At 42.3% G+C, this 25,127-nt stretch overlaps 1 protein-coding gene across 12 annotated transcripts in view; it reads right to left on the bottom strand.

Moving 5' to 3' along the window:
• The window catches only part of ptprt (protein tyrosine phosphatase receptor type T), a 501,813-nt gene that overhangs the window by 33,818 nt on the left and 442,868 nt on the right, over positions 1 to 25,127 (bottom strand). For 9 of the 12 annotated variants that reach the window (XM_045691383.1, XM_045691381.1, XM_045691380.1 and 6 more), the window contains 2 exons: positions 19,545 to 19,741; positions 7,718 to 7,805 (listed from right to left, as the gene is read on the bottom strand). In XM_045691383.1, coding sequence (XP_045547339.1) covers positions 7,718 to 7,805; positions 19,545 to 19,741 — 285 coding nt within the window. The remainder of the gene's footprint in view (positions 1 to 7,717; positions 7,806 to 19,544; positions 19,742 to 25,127) is intronic. The other 3 variants (XM_014131664.2, XM_014131665.2, XM_045691377.1) reach the window with 1 other exon arrangement.

The raw sequence follows: 25,127 nt of genomic DNA on the forward strand, positions 1-25,127 counted from the left end.
TGCTTTACAATGGCCATCAAGGTGTACCCTTTCCATGCAAACTAAATGTTTACACTTAAGGTGAATTTAGCAACATTGCATACTCTAAGAATATGACCATAGTGCATGATTTATGGCCTTTATGTGGAGGCAGTGGGGGGCTAAATTCTAATAATTGCGAGCAGAAAGATTTGAGTTTGATTTACAAAAAGACAAGGGCTGTAGCTTTCAAATGATATTTCACGGTACTGGGTCCAAAACAACTGCTCAGAGTTTAACAGGATTGATTTAACCTATTAAAGTCAGACCTCCTGGAGGTTCCACCGTCAAACTGACAGAATGTTGTTTGTGCCGCATGCTGGTAGTTGGATGATCCGGTTTAACCCTATTCTGCAGTTCAGAGATTAGACTGCCAAGAGGTGTACCTGAGAGATGCGGAGTGTTCATCAACGACACTAACTGTTGACCCCATTCAACGAGAAGTCCATGTTTGGACAAGTACAGTATCATTCAGATCGGGAGTGGATTACAGCCAAGGAAGTGTATTAGTAAGAAAAGGAGGTGGGGGTCTTTGCCCAATAGGAAATATATAAATGTACTGTTAAAATATACTGTAGGAAGTTATATTAGACTCTTTTGTAAGCTAGATAGTCTAAGGGTCAAGTTTCAAGTTTTATTCGCCACGTGCACAGGATTCTAAGTGCGAACCACCGCACTTAACCACCCCCAGGTGGTGAAGGTAGGAAACACCTCCACTTCGCTGATCCTCAACACTGGGTCCCCACAAGGGTGCATGCTCAGCCCTTTCCTGTACTCCTTGTTCATCCATGACTGCGTGGCCATGCACGCTTCCAACTCAATCATCAAGTTTGCATACGTCACAACAGTAGTAGGCCTGATTACCAACAATGACGAGAGCCTACTGGGAGGAGGTGAGGGCCCTGGGTGTGTGGTGCAAGGAAATAACCTCTCACTCAATGTCAACAAAACAAAAAAGCTGATTGTGGACTTCAGGAAACAGCAGAGGGAGCACCCCCCAATTCACATCAACGGGACCGAAGTGGAGAAGGTGGAAAGCTTCTAGTTCCTCGGCATACACGTCACTGACAAAGTGAAATGGTACACTCACACAGACAGTGTGGTGAAAAAGGCGCAACAGCGCCTCTTCAACATCAGGAGGCTGAAGAAATTTGGCTTGTCACCTAAAACCCTCACAAACTTCTACAGATGCACAATTGAGAGCATCCTGTCAGGCTGTATCACCACCTGGTATGGCAACTGCACCGCCCGCAACTGCAGAGTTCTCCAGAGGGTGGTGCGGTCTGCCCAATGCATCATCGGGGGCAAACTACCTGCCCTCCAGGACACCTACAGCACTCGATATTACAGGCCAAAAAGATCATCAAGGACAACAAACACCCGAGCCACTGCCTGTTTACCCCGCTATTATCCAGAAGGCGAGGTCAGTACAGGAGCATCAAAGCTGGGACCGAGAGACTGAAAAACAGCTTCTCTCTCAAGGCCATCAAACCGTTAAATAGCCATCACTAGCACATTAGAGGCAGCTGCCATATACACAGACTTGAAATCACTGGCCACTTTAATGGAACACTGGTCAATTTAATAATGTTTACATATTTTGCATTACTCATCTCATATGTACAGTTGAAGTCGGAAGTATACATATACCTTAGCCAAATACATTTAAACTCAGTTTATCACAATTCCTGACATTTAATCCTAGTAAAACTTCCCTGTCTTAGGTCAGTTAGAATAACCACTTTATTTTAAGAATGTGAAATGTCAGAATAACAGTAGAGAGAATGATTTATTTCAGATTTTATTTCTTTCATCACATTCCCAGTGGGTCAGAATTTTACATACACTCAATTAGTATTTGGTAGCATTGCCTTTAAATTGTTTAACTTGGGTCAAACGTTTTGGGTAGTCTTCCACAAGCTTCTCACAATAAGTTGGGTGAATTTTGGCCCATTTTTCTGGCCATAGCTGGTGTAACTGAGTCAGGTTTGTAGGCCTCCTTGCTCACACACGCTTTTTCAGTTCTGCCCACAAATTTTCAACAGGATTGAGGTCAGGGCTTTGTGATGGCTACTCCAATACCTTGACTTTTTTGTCCTTAAGCCATTTTGCCGCAACTTTGGAAGTATGCTTGGGGTCATTGTCCATTTGGATGACCCATTTGCGACCAAGCTTTAGATATTACCGCACTGCTGGAGCTAGAAACACAAGCCTTTCGCTACACCCGCAATAACATCTGCTAAACACGTGTATGTGACCAATAAAATTTGATACAACAGGTTTTTTTCTATTTTCATTTAACCCTTATTTAGCTAGGCAAGTCAGTTAAGATCAAATTCTTATTTACAATGATGGCCTACCGTCATTGAAAAAACAGGTGTAAAACAGTACAGTGAAATTCTTACATTGATAGCTTTTTTTCCAACAATGCAGTGATAATAATATAGACAATAGAAAATGTAATAAAATAAAAATGCTTTTTTTCAGGTAAGTGCCAGTACCTTATTCAATGTGCAGGGGTACTAATGTGGTTGAGGTGGGTTTACACATAAAGTGACTGGTAGTAACTGGTAGGAAACAGGGTTGAAAAGTGACTGGTAGCAGGAATATATAAAAACTTTCGGTAATATACATACTAATGGTAATAAATACTGTACATGTAAACAGGAGTAAGTGACCAGAAGCAGGATAAATACTAATGGTAATGGCAATCAATCTATGGATAGCAGCGTAATGGAGTAATAAATCTATTCAATAATAATTTTAGCAGCAGTGTAGTTTGTGTTTGAGTGGGTAGAGACCTGTGGATGGGCATAGAGTCAGTGTGGATTGTCTGTTGGAAAGAGAAAGCAGTAGTTGTTAGCCATTTAACAGTCTTATGGCCAGGGAATATGAAGCTGTTTAGGAGTCTGTTTGTTTGAACCTTGAGGCACCGGTACTGCCTGCCGGTAGGGAGCATGGAGAAACATACATGTCTCGGGTGGCTGGAGTCTTTTGCAAATTTTCAGACCTTTCTCGTACACCGCCTGGCATGTACTGTACATCCTGGATGGCTGGGAGCTCGCTCCCAGTGATGGGCTGGGCCATCTAAACCACCCTCTGTAGGGTCTTCCGGTCGCGGGTGGTGCAGTTGCAATACCAAACGTTGATATAACCAGTCAGGATCAGAGTATGTCAGCAGAGCTGGAGCAGAGCGTGCCCAATTTGACTGGAGCTTTGGAGTGGAATTCCCAAATGCTGGAGCGTCTGCCTTGTCGCCCGCTCCAATTTCACTCCAGTATCACTCACTTCACGAGCTCAGGGCACGCCCACCCCAGGATGCATTTGTAGTCTACTTGTGTGCTGCTACAGCTCCTTGCTTTAGCTACTGTCATGAAGAAACACACAGGTGCTAAATCAAGGTGACTTACAACGATGAGGACCAAGAGCAAGAGAGGGATTGCGGTGATGTAGTGTATTTGTTTGTTTTTATGTATTGTTTCTTTGTATTGGGAAAGAATCCCTTTACTGAAAAGCTATTTCGATGTGTTTATACTGTTGGCCAGTAGGGGGCAGTATGACCTGTTTGCTTTGCACTGGGACTATATGCGATCCTGTGTTCTCATAATTGGGAGAACCTTTCAAAGAGTAGCCATGCTCTCCTGTTTCATCATTTATCCTGTGTTACAGGTCAGTAAAGTGTGAAAATACACTGAATACCACAATATAGTTGTGTAACTTGCCTGTTGAAGTGAATGTAATGGTTTTGAACAACATAGTAATTATATAACTTCATACCAGACAGAAAACGCATGTTGGGTGTAAAATGAAATGGCGGTGCATTCCTCTGATCTAGAAAAAAATGAATTGTTAACTCCTGAACATTTTTATTTTTGAAAAAGACACTCCTGACAATATCCTAAGGGCTTAGAGAATTTTATGTTGTAACTGTGATGTTTAAGAACGTTGTAATTGTTGTACAATAAATGTTAGATAACCTCCGGATAGCTATTAGCTGGCTCCGGTTAGCTGTTTGTTAGCTCCTGTCAGTTGTTTGCTGGCTTCGGTTTGCGCTATGCTGGCTTGTTCAGTCATGATCCAATAAATAGCATTAATGTCATTTGCAATAGTCTTGTCTTTCCATTAGCCCATCTTTCACTGGGTAAATGTATTTTAAGCATGGGTATAAAATAACTGAGTTATACCAGTCTTTAAAGGCTTTCATGTTTTAGAGTCTATGGGTCTATAGTTGGCAACAGTCAATGACATACAGTACCAGTCAAAGGTTTGCACACAGCTACTCATTCAAGGGTTATTCTTTATTTTTACTATTATCTATGTTGTAGAATGATACTGAAGACATCAAAACTATGAAATAAACAAATGGAATCATGTAGTAAACAAAAAAATGTTAAACAAATCAAAATATATTTTATATTTGAGATTCTTCAAAGTAGCCACCATTTGCCTTGATGACAGCTTTGCACACTCTTGGCATTCTCTCAACCAGCTTCATGAGGTAGTCAGCTGGAATGCATTTCAATTAACAGGTGTGCCTTGTTAAAAAGTTAATTTGTGGAATTTCTTTCCTTCTTCTGGCGTTTGAGACAATCAGTTGTGTTGTGACAAGGTAGGGGTGGTATACAGAAGATAGCTGTATTTGGTAAAAGACCAAGTCCATATTATGGCAAGAACAGCTCAAATAAGCAAAGAGAAATTACAGTCCATCACAGATGATCTCCTCATGTGTGGTTCCCACTGCGAAGCATTGAGGAGTTGTGATGGTGTGGGGATGCTTTGCTGGACACGGTCTGAGATTTATTTAGAATTCAAGCCACACTTAACCAGCATGGCTACCACAGCATTCTGCAGGAAATACACAATCCCATCTGGTTTGCGCTTAGTGGGACTATCATTTGTTTTTCAACAGGACAATGACCCAACACAACTACATGCTGTGTAAGAGCTATTTTACCAAGGAGAGTGATGGAGTGCTGCATCAGATGACCTGGCCTCCACAATCACCCGATCTCAACCCAATTGGGATGGTTTGGGATGAGTCAGACCACAGAGTGAAGGAAAAGCAGCCAACAAGTGCTCAGCATATGTGGGAACTCCTTCAAGACTGTTGGAAAAGCATTCCAGGTGAAGCTGGTTGAGAGAATGCCAAGAGTGTGCAAAGCTGTAACTATTTTTGGATACTAATTTACATGATTCCAAATGTGTTATTTCATAGTGTTGATGTCTTTACTAGGTGGTCATCCAAGTATTTTTACTTAAGTACTTTACACTGCTGGATCAGATGTACATAAAGAGCCGATTCGAAGTTGAAGCAGAAATGGAGGTTAGTAACTAACGATCTGATGTTCAAAAGTTTTTGATGATCATAAGAAATATAAAGGATACATTTCGTGTAATCAAAGTAAAGATAAACACCAAAATAATCACAAAATAGCAAAGTTGGGTCGGAGCGCTTAAGACGGCAGCCATACAGTACGGTACATCATAGTGGGTTCCTTTAAACAAGAATGTTTTTAGGTCTAATAAATTTGTCAATCATATATATTGTAGCGCTTAAGCATTAATTACATCCTATTAATAATAATAATAATTTGTAATTATACCCAATTACATCATATAGTTGTTAACACCCAGCATTTAATAACCTTACTGAATTGGAGCCTGTTTGTCTTGTGGAAATGTAATCAATGCTTCCTGAGAGTTTCTTTTCTTCACATCAATGCCAGGTGCAAAAAAGCACCCAGTAAACATTGGGGAAGTAGAGAGTCAAGCGAATGCTAATCGTCAGTCTTTGGTCAATACATCAAGGGATTTCTACGGCAACGACTTCAAGAGAACCTCTGAAGATACTTCAACGCTACGTGCCGGGAATTAAATGGCAGTTAAGATATGAGCGACTTCCGAAGAGCTTGCGCTTTGACAGACGTGCACACATATGCAGCCTAACTTGAACTGAATCGACTACCGGTGAGCCGAGAGAGTGGCAGTTACCTCTTTTTTTGGAAATGAACTGGGATACTTATCATTCCGGGAGCACTCCTTCACACAACACCTTCTGAAGGTGTTACGCATGATTCCAAACACAAGCTGACTCTAGTGAGTGACAGTTTGTGTAAAAAGCGCACAACACTCATAACTCAGTGGGGGTTGTGTTGTTGCCTCAGTCAATGGCAATAGTGCAGTATTGGTTCATGTCTGAATCAGATTGCATCAGGCAAAGCCTTCTCGATTGCTTTTCCTGGAAAGAGAGGATATCATTGTAATGACCAGGAATATCAAATGATGTTGATTCTTTACCCTTCAATGTGAAAATACTATTTTCTTGACAGCTAAACATCTTTGCTCCCTCTAGTTTCTTGTAAACCAAAGTTCTATTTACTTGAGAAATCAATAACCATATGCAATATACCAAAACAGTTACAGGCCTACTGTATGTGATGACAACGGTCTGCCTGACTCAGTGAAATTTCCTTCAACTTCATTTCAAAGGGTGTCCCATACATTTACCCAACTGCAACATGATGTGGAGATGTGGTCCTCTCTAAAAACACCTACTAGCGATAGCAACCAGTACTCCATTGCAATTAAATATAAACCACACAGAGTGAATGAAAAGCAGCCAACAAGTGCTCAGTATAAGTGGGAACTCCAAGAGTGTTGGAAAAGCATTCCAGGTGAAGCTGGTTGAGCGAATGCCAAGGGTGTGCAAAGCTGATAAGTCTGCCAATAGCGTTTTACTGTATGTACTCAGCTTTAAGAACTCCCCAAACACACTCTGCAGCAAGGGACTATTCTGGAAAAGAGGATAAAGACAATTTAAAGAACAGAAAGGAATCTAAAAGATTTCTGTTTTGATTGGTTCCGGTGGGCAGCTCTGCTTTACAGGACCACCACCAATTCCTCCAGTCTCTCTGATATGTAAATGTTTGCCAATAACTCTGTTTATTTTGGTAGAAATGTCTACTGAATTATAAATGACCATATGGGAGGCTTTATGTTTACACAGTGTGGGGGGGAGCAAAGAAGAAATGATCAGATAACAATCTGTTACATAGTGACTGTTCAAGTTCGCAGAGTGAAACTTTCTAAAAGGTATTTTTTTGGGTCTAACAATTAACTGTCGATTGCTCTTGGCAGACTTATGTTAAATGAAGATACCTACTGTACTCTGTGGTTTTACCAAACTTTAATGAGGAGCATGCAGTAAGATGGACAGTTTCCATTACAAGCCCATGTAATTAAAACGTTTTGACTAACAGCAAATGTATCATAATTCCTGTTGGCTATCAGCATGTGACAAGCTTTTTCATTTTAGAGCAATGTTTTATTTAAAAGCCTTCATTTGTAGGAAGTGTCTCGCCAGTGACATCTAAACGCTTAATAAAAAAAGTATTATGTCCTTGGGACAATATGCTTTTCTTGTATCACATTAAATGGGGCCTTGGGTTCTCTAACAATATGACAGCGTTGACAGCCTCGTAGACTCCACTGTTTTCAGAGTCTGCGGCATAATTACAACAACTTTAAACGGTTGCAAATGTCTTCTCTTATGAGAGAAGATTTAACCATTTCAAAGGAGTAGAACATGTCTAGCTCAAGTCTACTATAAGTACAGGAGACTCCTGAGCTCTGAAAAGACTTGAGCAAATACACCAAACACACTTGTCTAGCTCAGTATCTGTATCACTTCAGTACTCACAAGCGATGATGTTGCCGTATCGGTTCTTGTTGCGGTTGTCATCCTTCTTGGCGGTCTCCCATGGGGCCGCCTGTCCTTCGGTCAGGCCCTGTAAACACATCACACACACTATCAAACATTGCTGCAGGCCAGTGTGGACACACACACACACAGTGAAAATATCAACCTTGCAGTTAAAATAACAATCTACTTGAGTGCGTACAGTAAAACCATACTATAGCATTAACCAAACATTGGAGGCACAAGTAAGCAAAAAGGGCCATGAAATGTTAAACAATGATTACTGATATAACTTTGTTATGACGCAGTGAATTGTATCATAAGATGAAAGTGTTAGAAGACAGAAAGTCACAACATGAAAGATGCCATTCCTCCAGCCACAAACTATTTATTGGTTTGAAATCTTTTGATTTGTTGACTCAAAGAACTGAAAAGAGTCTTGCTCATCATGTATTGCTCACTTTTCACTAATGGGCCCTGTTAAGACTCGCCTGCTAACCATTTTGGATTCTGAATACCTCACGAGTAGGCATGTACAGTACCAGTCAAAAGTTTTAGAACACCTACTCATTCAAGGGTTTTTCTTTATTTTTACTATTTTCTACATTGTAGAATAATAGTGAAGACATCACAATTATGAAATAACATATGGAATCATGTAGTAACCAAAAAAGTGTTAAACAAATCAAAATATATAATATATATTTATGCTTCTAATTGACTGAGACATTGACAAGGATGAATATTCAAATATACAGTCTGTCAGAAGGACTCCAATAAATACATGAGCACATGATATCCCATGGTGTAATGGGACTTAAATGGAGTTGCTTGTCCTTCTCTGGATAATCTCAACTGTACAGAGAACATGACAATGCGGCAAACTTGACAGCAAAAATTTGCTAAGAAGAGAGTGTTTGTCTGGTTAACAGGCTGCACAAGGGAGGCCATATGGACTGTGTGCTATTTTTGCATTCCTGTATAAAGATCACAGGGGCAAATCTGTCACTGCCGCCTAATTTATGCCAAATTGTCCTTTAGCGTCCATCAACGGATATCTGTGTTAAGATGCCGATACAACAAGCTTTCATTTGCACAGCTTTCACTTGCAGACAACATACAGTTTAACCCATTTACCCGATGTTGATTCCTCGTCGCCCAGTCAATTGGAAAATGGATTTGCTGTCTATCCCCCAAACAGGGAGTTTATTATTAAAGGTTAAAGGTGAATGCTTTCACAGGGAAGCCTCCAATCCACTCCCTATGTTTACTTCCTGTTAAAGCTGTAATATCCAGTTGCCCATCTCGGTCTGGTTTGGCCATGGCATAAACGGCGCTCTCTCTACCCTCTGTAATAACGCTGGCAGCTGTGAAGACCCTGAGACCTCTACTCCATCATGGCACATCTGTATCCTTATTGAGCGTAAAATAGAGCTACTCCCCATCACCGGCTCAGTTCCACACCACTCTGGTCTGCACTGACAGACCGAGGATGATTGATGGGTACATTCTCATAGCTTTCTGTTTCTCTATATACTTCCGGACATTTCTCATATATACAACAGATTTGAGAAAGAGCTTTGCACGGAACAAGACCTATGGCATTCCCTTATGCTGCCGGGACTATGTTACTGTTAAAAAAAATAGATGAATAAATAGATGGATTTGTGGCAGTTTGAATGTGTGCTTAACCTGGACTTCACCATAATAGCTGGTTAAAAATGAATTGCTGTTAATCAACACAGGAAGTCTATGGTTTTACAAAGGCAAGCAGAGCCTTTTTGGCATGCAACCTAAATCTGACTGCCCCCTACAATTGAAGGGTAGATCGCAGTAAGGCCAAAGTGAGGAGCGCACAAAAGAGAAACAGAGAAAAATGGGATGGAGAAAGAGTGAGAGGGAAAGGAAGAGAATGCAAATGAGAGAGAAGGGGAGAAGAGATAGCAATTAAACTACATCCAATAGGATGTAGAAGACAAAACACTGTGCCCCATAATCACTATGTGGCTAATTGACCATTTCAATTGATCAGATAGGTTCCTGTGCTTGGGCTCACCATGGATTAAAGCAGTTAGTTTGTGTGTGTTGGCGGGCTGACAGCAATCACCCCCTTGAAAGAAACAGTGGGGACACAGTGGGAACTAAGCAAGGACAAATTTGGTGGCCTCCCTTATCAGATAATAGCGTTCACAGCGGAAGTCAGACGAGAGCACACAGACACTGGGATCAAAGGCAGAGAATGTAAAAAGTGATAGATATAAACAAATGGCTCAGTACTGCACCCCTCCAGACACAGACAGTGCGAGAGAGAGAAAAGAGAGTGCTGCTTTCCCACTCCTGGAATAAAAAGACCCCCTGGTTACAGCTCGGCTTTTGTGATTCCCTCTGTTCAAAAGTGACAATAATACAAAGAGGCGGATGCTTGTTCAAGAACATTCAGCCAGTCAAGTTTTTCCTTTCATTCAAGCTCTAACTGTGTGCAGAGTAGTTCAGGTCGGTTGTGTATATACAGTATGCATACAGGCTATACTTTTTTAGCCTTGGGTATGGGTTCAGGATTCAATCCAAATTAGGAAATTATTGAAATAGAAATTAATGAATGACGCAAATATGTACAAAAAATGGAATCCAACCAAATAGTCTTGAGCTCATATTCCTTTACAGCTAGGCTGGCTGTCTGTAGAGAAAAAAGGGTTGTATTAATTCATCTTGGTCTGGTCCACAGAACTATTACTGACTCAGCCCCCAAATATCTATCCAATTATTTGAGACTAATATTGACTGTTCCAAATTTAAGTGTCTATCCAGTAAGAACACCTTTCTATATACCAACGCTGTTGAGTGGATCAAACTACCACAACAACTTAAAGCTATACCTACCAAAACGTATTTTAAATCTAATGTCAAAAGCTGGCTGATGACAACCATATAATCATTTTCATGTCTGTATCTATGAAATGTATCTATGTCTGTACCACAATGGAAGTAAGTAATTTACTTTAATATCACTGTCAACTTTTTAAAATGTGTGTATACTTGTATTTTTGTCAGATAAATCAATCAATCAACTCCATATCCATGACTCATGTAATAATGTGATTGAGTGTTTAGAAACTATGATATCAGTGCCACGTTCATTAGGCACCAAACAAAATAAAACAGACCGAAACATGGTCCCTCGCTACCTGGACTTCAGTAATGCTTGTTTTTCTGCTGCATGCCCTAATGAACATGACCCAGGCCTGTACGCCAGTGTTTTGTAGTCCCATGGCTCACTCTGGCTAGTGTTTATCCATTCATCGTTTCCCATCCGGTAATGAGAGCGAGTGGGAGTGAGGTGAATAATTGGACGGGGCTCTGTGGCCCCCTGCGGGGAAACGTTCAACTTCCCTTTTAGTTTGTGTTTGGGGAAGGGGGGATTGATGCACTTTTCAAAAAGAAGACGTCCTGAATGGAATCCCTTTCATCTACAAATCGGTCTTTTTTTGCACCTATTAATATTCTTAAAAAAGAATAAGAGAAAAGCTAGAGAAGAGGGAGAACTCCCACACTCTCATCCCCTGGTAGACGGTGGTGATGCGATGATGAGATAGAGGCAGGGGTGTGGGAGGGAGAGAGGGTCCCTGTACGCAGAGAAATGTAGACAGGCAGAACATCCCTAGAGGAAGCATTGTTTCACCTGCAGGCTCATCATCATCATCATCATCATTATCACACATGTGCGGACATAGACAACACATACACACACACAAATGCACAAACACACACACAAAGACAAAGGATCATGTTCAAAGCATTACATACATAGACACTTGAAACAAACCTTAGCAAAGTTTACATTAAAAGACAGAGGTTGGTTGCTCCTAAATGCTAACGCATTTATGCAGTTCTTCCACTTGTTCCAGTGAGTGGGTACTCCATGACCTTGTGTTTATCCACAGATGCCTATTACTCTGGGGCCATTAACCAGCCCTTGTTTTGGGGTAGCATCCAAAATGGCACCCTATTCCCTATATAGTGAATTACTTTTGACCAAAGCTCTATGGGCCCTGCACTATATAGGGAATGGGCTACCATTTGAGACGCAGCCTGGGATGAGGTCGCCTTGTCTTTTTCCATATTTAAAAAAATAAACTGATGACACGCTGCATTAACATACAGTTGAAGTCGGAAGTTTACATACACCTTAGCCAAACACATTAAAACTCAGTTTTTCACAATTCCTGACATTTAATCCTAGTAACAATTCCCTGTCTTAGGTCAGTTAGGATCACCACTTTATTTTAAGAATGTGAAATGTTAGGATAATAGTAGCAAGAATTATTTATTTCAGCTTTTATTTCTTTCATCACATTCCCAGTGGGTCAGAAGTTTACATACACTCAATTGGTATTTGGTAGGATTGCCTTTAAATTCTTTAACTTAGGTCAAACGATTCAGGTAGTTAGATTTTTCAGTTCTGCCCACAGATTTTCTATAGGATTGAGGTCAGGGCTTTGTGATGGCCACTCCAATACCTTGACTTTGTTGTCCTTAAGCCATTTTGCCACCACTTTGGAAGTATACTTGGGGTCATTGTCCATTTGGAAGACCCATTTGCGACCAAGCTTTAACTTCCTGACTGATGTCTTGAGATGTTGCTTCAATATATCCACATAATTGTCCTTCCTCATGATGCCATCTATTTTGTGAAGTGCACCAGTCCCTCCTGCAGCAAAGCACCCCCACAACATGATGCTGCCACCCCCGTGCCACACGGTTGGGACGGTGTTCTTCGGCTTGCAAGCCTCCCCCTTTTTCCTCCACACATAACAACGGTCATTATGGCCAAACAGTTCTATTTTTTATTCATCAGACCAGAGGACATTTCTCCAAAAAGTACGATCTTTGTCCCCATGTGCAATTGAAAACCGTAGTCCAGCTTTTATATCGCGGTTTTGGAGCAGTGGCTTCTTCCTTGCTGAGCGGCCTTTTAGGTTATGTCGATATAGGACTCGTTTTACTGTGGAAATAGATACTTTTGTACCTGTTTCCCCCAGCATCTTCACAAGGTCCTTTGCTGTTGTTCTGGGATTAATTTAAACTTTTGCACCAAAGTAAGTTCATCTCTAGGAGACAGAACCTGTCTCCTTCCTGAGCGGTATGACAGCTGCGTGGTCCCATGCTGTTTATACTTGCGTACTTTTGATTGTACAGATGAACGTGGTACCTTCAGACGTTTGGAAATTGCTCCCAAGGATGAACCAAACGTGTGGAGGTCTACAATTCTTTTTCTGAGGTCTTTCTTTTGATTTTCCCATGATGTCAAGCAAAGAGGCACTGAGTTTGAAGTTGAAATACATCCACAGGTACATCTCCAATTGACTCAAATGATGTCAATTAGCCTATCAGAAGCTTCTAAAGGCATGACATCAGTTTCTGGAATTTTCAAAGCTGTTTAAAGGCACAGTCAACTTAGTGTATGTAAACTTCTGACCCACTGGAATTCTGACAGTGAATTATAAGTGAAATAATCTGTCTGTAAACTATTGTTGGAAAAATTACTTGTGTCATGCACAAAGTAGATGTCCTAACCGACTTGCCAAAACTGTAGTTTGTTAACAAGAAATTTGTGGAGTGGTTGAAACGAGATTTAATGACTACAACCTAAGTGTACATAAACTTCCGACTTCAACTGTATGTGAGCTGTCGGCACTGACACATGAGTTGTTGGCTGAATCCCAAATAGCACCCTATTCACTTTAAAGTGCCCTACTTTTGACCAGAGTCCCTAAGTGCCCTGGTTAAAAGTAGTGCAGTATAAAGAGAATAGGGTGCCATTAGTGATACAGACATTGTTTGCATGCACTGTCACACACAGAGAAGGGGGCAGAGGGCTCTATCTCAAACCAGTGTGCTATCGATTAGGTCGGGTCCCTTTATGAAGGCAACCAAATATCCAAATGCTTTTGATTAAATGATTCCGCTCCTTGTTCTTCATGTGTTTCTAGATGTCCTCTGTTATGTGATCCATTCCTCTGTTTGACTTTGTGGGCAGTCTCTGTGTGTGTGTGTGTATGTGCACCAGTGAGGGCTGTCTCCCTCTCTCAATGCATCTGTCAGGATGTGAGTAATGGGCCGATTATGCTGACAAACGCACACAGGTGGCCGCTATCGCCTTTAATCAGTCCCCAGATCTCCATTTCTCCCTCCCTTCCTTCCTTTCGCTCTCCCTTTTCTCTCTCTCCTTATCTCTTTGGTCCTTTCCTCTTCTCATACCCACAGGTTTACACCCCCACACATCCATTGAACAGGTCATAAACCATACTGTAGCTTCAACACAAAATGGAGAGCACACTGACAGAACACAAATGAAAACATAATATATGACATGTAAGGGGCACCATTTGAAATGAGTTGGGGCCTTCTTCACCATAATACAAAGCACTGACGTATGCATGTATGTCTCTTAAGATATTCTCACATCACCGCAGTCACGATCCACCAACCGCAAGTCGTGTTTGGGAATGCGTGACAATTTGACTTTCCCCATGGACTGTATGAAAAAAAACATGACCTTTATATTTCATAAGCAAGCATGGAGTAAAGTGGCAACTTAATTTTCAATGGGATAGGGGCTGAAATTGTGAGGCAAATCAGGTTAGGGGGAAGGAATAAGGCGTTATAAAAATGTCCCCAGTGATGGATGATCCTTTAAATAAGAGGCACAATTGCTGGCTTTATCAGTGCAGGCACAGTGAGCGAGAGGAAAAGGCAATGCATCTCATGTTTACAGCCAGGCAAAGGGAGGCTACCGGAGGCCTACAGCCAAGAAGTTGAATAGAACCTTCACAGCCTTCAGTTCACTCCACTGACCAGACATGAACAAAGCTCTAACATTCTTCCTTTTCTACTCTATGCACTTCTGCCCTTATGTACCAAGAAGGGGAAGAAACTCTTAATTGACCTACTCTTATATGGTAAGTATCAGTAAGAGATTGCCTATGGGATTCCTTTCTCTACAAGACGTCTCTATAGAACTAAACTCAGCAAATAAAGAAACGTCCTCTCACTGTCAACTGTGTTTATTTTCAGCAAACTTAACATGTGTAAATATTTGTATGAACATAACAAGATTCAACAACTGAAACATAAACTGAACAAGTTCCACAGACATGTGATGAACAGAAATTGAATAATGTGTCCCTGAACAAAGGGGGGGGGGGGGGTCAAAAATCAAAAGTAACAGTCAGTATCTGGTGTGGCCACCAGCTGCATTAACCTGAGAAGATTCTGTACAGGAAGTGCCCTCGCTGACCATTCCTGGGGCTTCTTGACTCTTTTTATTGAAAACTTAGGATCTTTGCTGTAACGTGACACTTCCTACGGCTCCCATAGGCTCTCAGAACCCGGGAAAAAGCTGAATGATGTCGAGGCAGCCCCTGGTTGAAAAACATTAGCGCCTTTGGTAAGTGGTCTATCAGAGGACAATGAGACTGAGGCGCGTGCACGAGGCGACCCCATGTTTTTATTTTCTCTCTCTTTGTACTAAAACAAAGATTCCCGGTCGGAATATTATCGCTTTTTTACGAGAAAAATGGCATAAAAATTGATTTTAAACAGCGGTTGACATGCTTCGAAGTACGGTAATGGAATATTTAGAAAATATTTTCGTCACGAAACGCGTGGGGCGCGTCACCCTTCTTTACACTTCGGATAGTGTCTTGAACGCACGAACAAAACAGAGGATATTTGAACATAACTATGGATTATTTTGAACCAAACCAACATTTGTTATTGAAGTAGAAGTCCTGGGAGTGCATTCTGACGAAGAACAGCAAAGGTAATAACATTTTTCTTATAGTAAATCTGACTTTGGTGAGGGCTAAACTTGGTGGGTGTCTAAATAGCTAGCCCTGTGATGCCGGGCTATGTACTTAGAATATTGCAAAATGTGCTTTCACCGAAAAGCTATTTTAAAATCGGACATAGCGAGTGCATAAAGGAGTTCTGTATCTATAATTCTTAAAATAATTGTTATGTTTTTTGTCAACGTTTATCGTGAGTAATTTAGTAAATTCACCGGAAGTTTGCGGGGGGTATGCTAGTTCTGAACGTCACATGCTAATGTGAAAAGCTGGTTTTTGATATAAATATGAACTTGATTGAACAAAACATGCATGTATTGTATAACATAATGTCCTAGGCGTGTCATCTGATGAAGATCATCAAAGGTTAGTGCTGCATTTAGCTGTGGTTTGGGTTTATGTGACATTATATGCTAGATTGAAAAATGGGTGTCTGATTATTTCTGGCTTGGTACTCTGCTGACATAATCTAATGTTTTGCTTTCGTTGTAAAGCCTTTTTGAAATCGGACAGTGTGGTTAGATTAACGAGAGTCTTGTCTTTAAAATGGTGTAAAATAGTAATATGTTTGAGAAATTGAAGTAATAGCATTTCTAAGGTATTTGAATAACGCGCCACAGGATTCCACTGCTGTTACGTAGGCGTCCCACCTTCCCTAGAGAGGTTAAGTACTGCTGTGCATCTCCTCCTCATGGACTGCACCAGATTTGCCAGTTCTTGCTGTGAGATGTTACCCCACTCTTCCACCAAGGCACCTGCAAGTTCCCGGGCATTTCTGGGGGGAATGGCCCTAGCCCTCACCCTCCGATCCAACAGGTCCCAGACGTGCTCAATGGGATTGATATCCGGGCTCTTTGCTGGCCATGGCAGAACACTGACATTCCTGTCATGCAGGAAATCACGCACAGAATGAGCAGTATGGCTGGTGGCATTATCATGCTGGAAGGTCATGTCAGGATGAGCCTGCAGGAAGGGTACCACATGAGGGAGGAGGATGTCTTCCCTGTAACGCACAGCGTTGAGATTGCCTGCAATGAAAACAAGCTCAGTCCGATGATGCTGTGACACACCGCCCCAGACCACAACGGACTCTCCACCTCTAAATCGATCCCGCTCCAGAGTACAGGCCTCTGTGTAACGCTCATTCCTTCGACGATAAACGCAACTCCGACCATCACCCCTGGTGAGACAAAACCGCACACTTTTTGCCAGTCCTGTCTGGTCCAGCGACAGTGGGTTTGTGCCCATAGTCGACGTTGTTGCTGGTGATGTCTGGTGAGGACCTGCCTTACAACAGGCCTACAAGCCCTCAGTCCAGCCTCTCTCAGCCTATTGCGGACAGTCTGAGCACTGATGGAGGGATTGTGCGTTCCTGGTGTAACTCGGGCAGTTGTTGTTGCCATCCTTTACCTGTCCCGCAGGTGTGATATTTGGATGTACTGATCCTGTGCAGGTGTTGTTACACGTGGTCTGCCACTGCGAGGACGATCAGCTGTCCGTCCTGTCTCCCTGTAGCGCTGTCTTAGGCACAGTACGGATATTGCAATTTATTGCCCTGGCCACATCTGCAGTCCTCATGCCTCCTTGCAGCATGCCTACGGCACGTTCACGCAGATGAGTAGGGACCCTGGGCATCTTTCTTTTGGTGTTCTTCAGAGTCAGTAGAAAGGCCTCTTTAGTGTCCTAAGTTTTCATAACTGTGACCTTAATTGCCTACCGTCTGTAAGCTGTTAGTGTTTTAATGACCGTTCCACAGGTGCATGTTCATAAATTGTTAATGGTTCATTGAACAAGAATGGGATTCAGTGTTTAAACCCTTTACAAAGAAGATCTGTGAAGTTATTTGGATATTTACGAATTATCTTTGAAAGACAGGGTCCTAAAATAGGAACGTTTCTTTTTTTGCTGAGTTTAGATACAATAGTCAAGTACCTACAGCAGAGGCAAGGCCACGGCAGGGCCAGGCCGGGCAGAGGCCCTGCCAGATTGAACACTGACCCACCCAATCAGGATGGCTGAAAATAAAAATTGGTTTTAAATGAAAATGTATTTGCTGTTTGTATTGTCTCCTGACTAAATCAGAAATGCCTGTCTTGGTAGGCCAGGTTTATGTTTGCTGATTCAAGTGAGTGAGTTTGGGGACCGCGTTTATCTGTCCCCAAACATATCAGCAAAAAGGGCTAGGCCTAATATTTAATTCTAGATATCATGGTGGATGTATTTCACATTGCCATGATTTTAGGTAATTCAGAGTAGCCTATATCTGTTTCTCATATTTTTCACCAGGCAGGCTCTTTCAGCAAAATTTTAGTATACCCACTTCTCAATGGACCACAACTACGCTACTGATGTCAGGGTATTTTTGCTGTTATTTTGCTGGAAAGTGTTGGCCCAGTCACTTTTACTCAGGCCCAGCCACACAGCAATTTCTACCTATGCCTTTGACCTACAGCATAGTGTTCCTGGAAGGCTGACTTTTTAAATGAAAGGACTACGTAGCATAGTGTTGAGTGACCTTTGTCAATTTGAATACGGAAAATAATCCTTGGTCTGGATATTCCGGAATGTCCATCTGTAGATGCTCTACAGATTGCCAAACTATCTGTAGATAAGCAATTGTTTGCTAAGGTTACGGTTAGGTTTAGAATAAGGGTTAAAGTTAGGGAAAGGGTTAAGTTTAGGGTTAGTAGGTAGATAGTTGAAATGTGACTGATATCTACAGATGGACTACCCAAATAAAGTGTTACCGAATCCTTTGTTTGTTAGATAAAAACAGACTTTACATTAGTATTTTTCTATAAAGCTTAGAAAACCCAGGTGGTGTCTGCAGACTCTTGAGTTAATAAAAGGCTGAACCCAGAGGTAAGTCTAAAGTAGAACACAAACTTGCAGCAATATTGAGGGTTAAATTCTTTCCAATCTCAGGTTAAAAGGACAAATAATTGGTTGAGAGTTTTGGCATTAGGAATACGACTGTTGGCATTATTTGTTGTTTCATGATATCCAATTGGTAGTTACAGTCTTGTCCCATCGCTGCAACTCCCCTATGGACTTGGGAGAGGAGAAGGTCGAGAGACATGCGTTCTACAAAACATGACCCTGTCAAGCAAGCTGGCGACCGAAGTCAGCTTGCAGGCGCCCGGCCCGCCGCAAGGAGTTGCTAGAGCACAATGGGACAAGGAAATCCCAGCTGGCCTAACCCGGACAATTGTACACCGCCTCAGGGGTCTCCCAGTCACGGCCAGCTGTGACACAGCCTGGGATCGAACCAGGGTCTGTAGTGATGCCTCAAGCACTGCGATGCAGTGCCTTAGACCGCTGCGCCACTCGGGATGCCCAAAGTTACCTAACTTAACGTATGTGCCACTTTGGTGCCACGTTTTAAGAAAAAAACATAATATTAAAATACTTTACTGGACTTAATTAGGATGCAATGCGGGAGTAATTAAAAAGTTATGGTCTTTAGTGGAGAAAAAACACTCATATTCCAAGACGACACAAACATCGATCAATAGATGGGGTGGAAATCAGTTTTATAGATTTGAGAATTCATTGTCTTTGATTTGTCTTGGTAAATATTAATATTAATTATGTTTTCAAATGTGATATTCAATAAATATTTGATAAGTGCACCACCAGTGTGTTTCCCTTATTAAAAAGAGAAGTGCAAATTAGATTTCATCATATCATTCAAACAGATGTGCTGTAATCAAATAAACTAAAACAGATATCAAACAACAAAATGATTCCTTCAAGGCAGAAAGTCAGCAATGCAACTGGACATAATGATTTCTGGTCGAAATGGAAGATGTCATGTAAAAGAGGAAACTGACGATATTGGAAGTTTGAATAGAACATCAAAGTTATCTTGAAAACATTATCTTACAAGTTCCTGGGAGACAGTCTAGCGACCACAATGCCACGACTTCCTGTCAAAAACCACACATAATTCCCTGTGATGTTGATGAAACCGTACTAACCATTCTTACCTCATACTCTTCCTTAAAGCCATATCCCTGGCCACACTTCATCTGGGTAATGTGTTGGAGGAGGTCGGCTACACGGATGGCAGGCTGGAACTGGCCGGCCTGGTAGGACATCTCCACCGACTCACAGCCCCCGTACGGGTACGTCTGGATGGTCAACGATGGCTGGGACATCTCACTATGGCTGCTGTCTGTGGACCAAGGAGAAAACACTCAGTATCCACTTACTCTGTGATATCATTGTGAGAGAGTGTTGGGTTTGGAAGCGTTTAACCGCATAGTGAACTATCTTTGTGTTAGAATGATTCAGTGGAACATTCATTAGTATACACTACATGCCCAAAAGTATGTGGACACCTGCTTGTCGAACATCTCATAAAAAAAATCACGGGCATTAATATGGAGTTGGTCTCCTCGTTGCTAATATAACAGCCTCCACTCTTCTGAGGAGGCTTTCCACTAGATGTTAGAACATTGCTGCAGGTACTTGCTTCCATTCAGCCACAAGAGCATTAGTGAGGTCAGGGAACTGATGTTGGGCGATTAGGCCTGGCTCGCAGTCGGCATTACAAATCATCCCAAAGATATTCGATGGGGTTGAGGTCAGGGCTCTGTGCAGGCCAGTCAAATTTTTCCACACCGATCTCGACAAAACATTTCTGTACGGACCTCGCTTTCTGCACGGGGGCATGCTGAAACAGGAAAAGGCCTTCCCCAAACGATGCCACAAAGTTGGAAGCACAGAATCATCTAGAATGGCATTGTATGCTGTAGCGTTAAGATTTCCCTTCATTGGAACTAAGGGGCCCAGCCCGAACCATGAAAAATAGTCCCAGACCATTATTCCTCCTCCACCAAATTTTACAGTTGGCACTAGGAATGGGGCAGGTAGCATTCTCCTGGCATCCGCCAAACCCAGATTCGTGCCAGATGGTGAACCATGATTCATCACGCCAGAGAATGTGTTTCCACTGCTCCAGAGTCTAATGGTGGCAAGCTTTTCACCACTCCAGCTGACGGTGCCACGTTCAATGTCACTGAGCTCTTCAGTGAGGCCATTCTACTGCCAATGTTTGTCTATGGCGATTGCATGGCTATGTGCTCGATGTTATATACCTGTCAGCAACGGGTGTGGCTGAAATAGTTGAATCCACTAATTTGAAGGGTTGTACACATACTTTTGTATATATACTGCATAACGAAATCTCTTGTTTTCATGAAATGTTGTTCTCCCAAACATTGGGATAATTCTGAAAGTGAAGACCTCTCTAGCTCTCTGGAATGTCTAGAAAAACTCATCATATTGAAAGCATGAGATCATCAAACTCTTACAGTTGACTTTCCACAAACCCTGTTGCTAGACAACGGCCTTCCTCTATCTCGCTGCTACTCAATCATTAATGATGATACATCAAAGTTAAATGGGTAATCCAAGAGACACTTTGCTTCACTATTCGATTGGATTGAAAGACATTCTTGCAATTGAGTCTTCCGTAGGTTAGGATTGGAGAGATTGAAGTAGTTTATTGCTTCTAATGAGTCCATTAAGAGGAGGAATGGGGAGCTGAATGGCAGAGAAATTCTCAATATTACAGGCATTAAATACCTAAAGTACCATTGCAAATGTGTTAGGGTAATATTACCCCATGTTTTATTAATGTGCCTATTTGCATCTTAATTATCAAAAAAATTACACACTTAAAGTGATTCTCTGCTTGAAAAAGTGTAATCCATTCAAAACATTGTGTGCTACCACATAATGAAATGTGAGTAATCTTGCAAGACTATTACCGCTATATCACTCCTAGTTTAAACAAGCCACAGGGAGTGAGCAGACGAGCAGTATTACCATGTGTTGTGGTGGAAAGAATTACTTTGCAGACATCATCTTTTAAAATAGCTCAAAGGTTTCAAAAAAAATACACACAATGCTGCCCATCAAAATCAAAGATTGTGAGTGTAAATATTAGTCGTCTATGACCTTAGGAACCTCTCCAACAGTCTGTATAGGGTTGAACTGATAATTATGAAAATGGAAACAAGGTTATCACTTTATCCTATGTTATTACATATACCTAACACAAAATGATGCAACCTGAGCACAGTCTCATCTTTCTAATTCATGTTATTTCCTGGTAATGTTCTATCAGGCCATGTTTACATTTCTGCTCAATACTCACATATCTCCATTTCCCATTGCTCCGTTTCTCCATAATTATTACTGATGGGAGATGGAGATAAACACGACACAAATCTACTCAGCCATGTAAAGGGGTAACGTTGGTTTATCGTTAGCATCTGTTTACATTGAGGTGGGTGAGGTGGGAGGCCTAGCCGTCGGACAGGGAGCAGGTACTGACTGTACACTGGAGACGGTAGGGGTCCACTTAATCCTATCCAAAGTGCCCCCTCTACAACCCTCAGTGCAGACCTAATTCATTATTCATGTGTTTTTGACTCTGCAGCAAGAGAATATCTCAAAGTGGCAGCCCAGAGGGTATATTATGTTGTAAATATTATCAAGAAACAGACTCAATCCCATTGAATGCCACCGAAATACAGAGCTGTTAATGCTTGGGGCTGCGTTGAAAGGTCAAAATGCATTTAGCCAGCCATGAAATGTATTCGTACTGCTTGGCTGTAACTTATGTTAAGATATCTTCAAGCTAATCATTTGATTTATTGACCTTGGAAGGAACTTTTTGTTGCTTGAAAACGTACGCTTTTCATAACTTCATTATTATGGCTCACAGATGCATGAGCACCGGTCCTGGCCTCGTGTGATCACATGCTGTGGCTAAGTGAGTTATCAAATGAAACATGGGACATACACAGAAGTTGGCATGTTTGAACTAGAATGGCGCTGGAGGAATAGCGTTCGTTTTATTGGCTCCTGACCAATTGTGGTGTATTTTTTGCTATCACTAACGTTGATTTGGACGAGGACTTCTACTTCAATGAGTCAGAGGCTAAAGACATGTATTATCCCGGACCAGGCCCAAATCCCGGTACTTGAAGAAGGAAGAGATGGCGCTAGAGGCCGGCGTGCGGGATACCCAACGATTAATCATGTCTATTGGCGAGTGTGCAATCACTAGAGAATAAACTGGATGAGCGCCGTTCGAGACTATCCTATCAATGGGATCTGAAGAGCTGCAATATTCTGTTTCTCCAAGGCTGAACAAGGACATGGTAAATATAAATCAACTTTTTTTGGGGGTGTTCTAAATGTTTTTGCCATATAAACATAGACAACAGACCCAGACCCACATGCTCCCACCGTCTCCATCTCCAGCGAGGTTCTGCTTGCCTGAGTTAGAATACCTCATGATAAGCTGTAGACCATACTATTTACCAAGAGAGTTTTCATCTATCTTTTTTGTAGTTGTGTATTTACCATCACAAACCGATGCTGGCACTAAGACCGCACTCAACGAGCTGTATAGAGACAAGCAAACAAGAAAATGTTCACCTAGAGGCGACGCTCCAAGTGGCCAGTGACTTTAATGCAGGAAAACTGAAATCCATTTTACCTCATTTCTACCAGCATATCACCTATGCAACTACAAGCAAAACAACTCTAGATCACCTTTACTCCACACACAGACAAAGCTCTCCCTCAACCTCCATTTGGCAGGTCTGACCATAACTTTATCCTCCTGATTCCTGCTTACATGCAAAAACTCACACAAGAAGTACAAGTGGATGGTAAGCTACAGGGCTGTTTCACTAGCACAGACTGAAATATGTTCCGGGATTCATCCAATGGCATTGAGAAGTTTACCACATCAGTTACCGGCTTTATTAATAAGTGTATCAATGATGTCGTCTGAACTGTGACCATACATACATATCCCAACCAGAAGCCATGGATTACAGATAACATACGCACTGAGCTAAAGGTTAGAGCTGCCACTTTCAATGAGCGGGACACTAATCCGGAAGCTTCTAAGAAATCCTGCTACGCCCTCCGATAAACCATCAGACAATGCGTCAATACAGCACCAAGATCGAATCCTACTACATCGGCTCTGATACTCGTCGGATGTGGCAGGGCACGCAAACTATCACAGATTTAAAAGGGAAACCCAGACACAAGCTGTCCAGTGACACGAGCCTGCCAGAATACTTCAGTACCTTCTATGCTCGCTTCAAGGCTAGCTACACTGAAACATGCATGAGAACACCATCTCTTATAGACAATTGTGTGATCACTCTCTCCATAGCCAATGTGAGTAAGACATTTAAACAGGTTAACATTCACAAGGCCGCAGGGCAAGACGAATTACCAGGATGTGCCTACCCTCACCCCCAGGTGGTGAGGGTAGGCAACAACAAATCTGTCACACTGACCCTCAACACAGAGGCCCCTCAGGGTTGCATGCTTAGTCCTCTCCTGTACTCCCTGTTCACCCACGACTGCCTGGCCGCACACTACTCCTTCACCATAATTAAGTTTGCAGATGACCCGACGGTGGTAGGCCTGATCACTGACGACGATGAGACAGCCTACAGGGAGGAGTTCAGAGACCTGGTGCCAGGACAACAACCTCAACATCAGCAAGTCAAAGGAGCTGATCATGGACTATAGGAAACGTGTGTGCTGAGCACGCCCCCATCAACGTTCCTCAGTGTCCACATCACTAAGTTATTATTTCAAGGTTTTACTGCTAACCTACAAAGCATTACATGGGCTTGCTCCTACCTATCTTTCCGATTTGGTCCTGCCGTACATACCTACACGTACGCTACGGTCACAAGACGCAGGCCTCCTAATTGTCCCTAGAATTTCTAAGCAAACGGCTGGAGGTAGGGCTTTCTCCTATAGAGCTCCATTTTTATGGAATGGTCTGCCTACCAATGTGAGAGACGCAGACTCAGTCTCAACCTTTAAGTCTTTACTGAAGACTTATCTCTTCAGTAGGTCCTATGATTAAGTATAGTCTGGCCCAGGAGTGTGAAGGTGAACGGAAAGGCTGGAGCAACGAACCGCCCTTGCTGTCTCTGCCTTGCCGGTTCTCCTCTTTCCACTGGGATTCTCTGCCTCTAACCCTTTTACAGGGGCTGAGTCACTGGCTTACTGGTGTTCTTCCATGCCGTCCATGGGAGGGGTGCGTCACTTGAGTGGGTTGAGTCAATGACGTGGTCTTCCTGTCTGGGTTGGCGCCCCCCTTGGGTTGTGCCATGGCGGAGATCGTTGTGGGCTATACTCGGCCTTGTCTTAGGACGGTAAGTTGGTGGTTGGAGATATCCCTCTAGTGGTGTGGGGGCTGTGCTTTGGCAAAGTGGGTGGGGTTATATCCTGCCTGTTTGGCCCTGTCCGGGGGTATCATTGGATGGGGCCACAGTGTCTTCTGATCCCTCCTGTCTCAGCCTCCAGTATTTATGCTGCAGTAGTTTATGTGTCGGGGGGCTAGGGTCAGTCTGTTACATCTGGAGTATTTCTCTTGTCTTATCCGGTGTCCTGTGTGAATTTAAATATGCTCTCTCTAATTCTCTCTTTCTGTCTTTCTCTCGGAGGACCTGAGCCCTAGGACCATGCCTCAGGACTACCTGGTATGATGACTGTCCCCAGTC

The sequence above is a fragment of the Salmo salar genome, chromosome ssa12 (genome assembly GCF_905237065.1).
Source record: "Salmo salar chromosome ssa12, Ssal_v3.1, whole genome shotgun sequence".
NCBI classification, from domain to species: domain Eukaryota; kingdom Metazoa; phylum Chordata; class Actinopteri; order Salmoniformes; family Salmonidae; genus Salmo; species Salmo salar.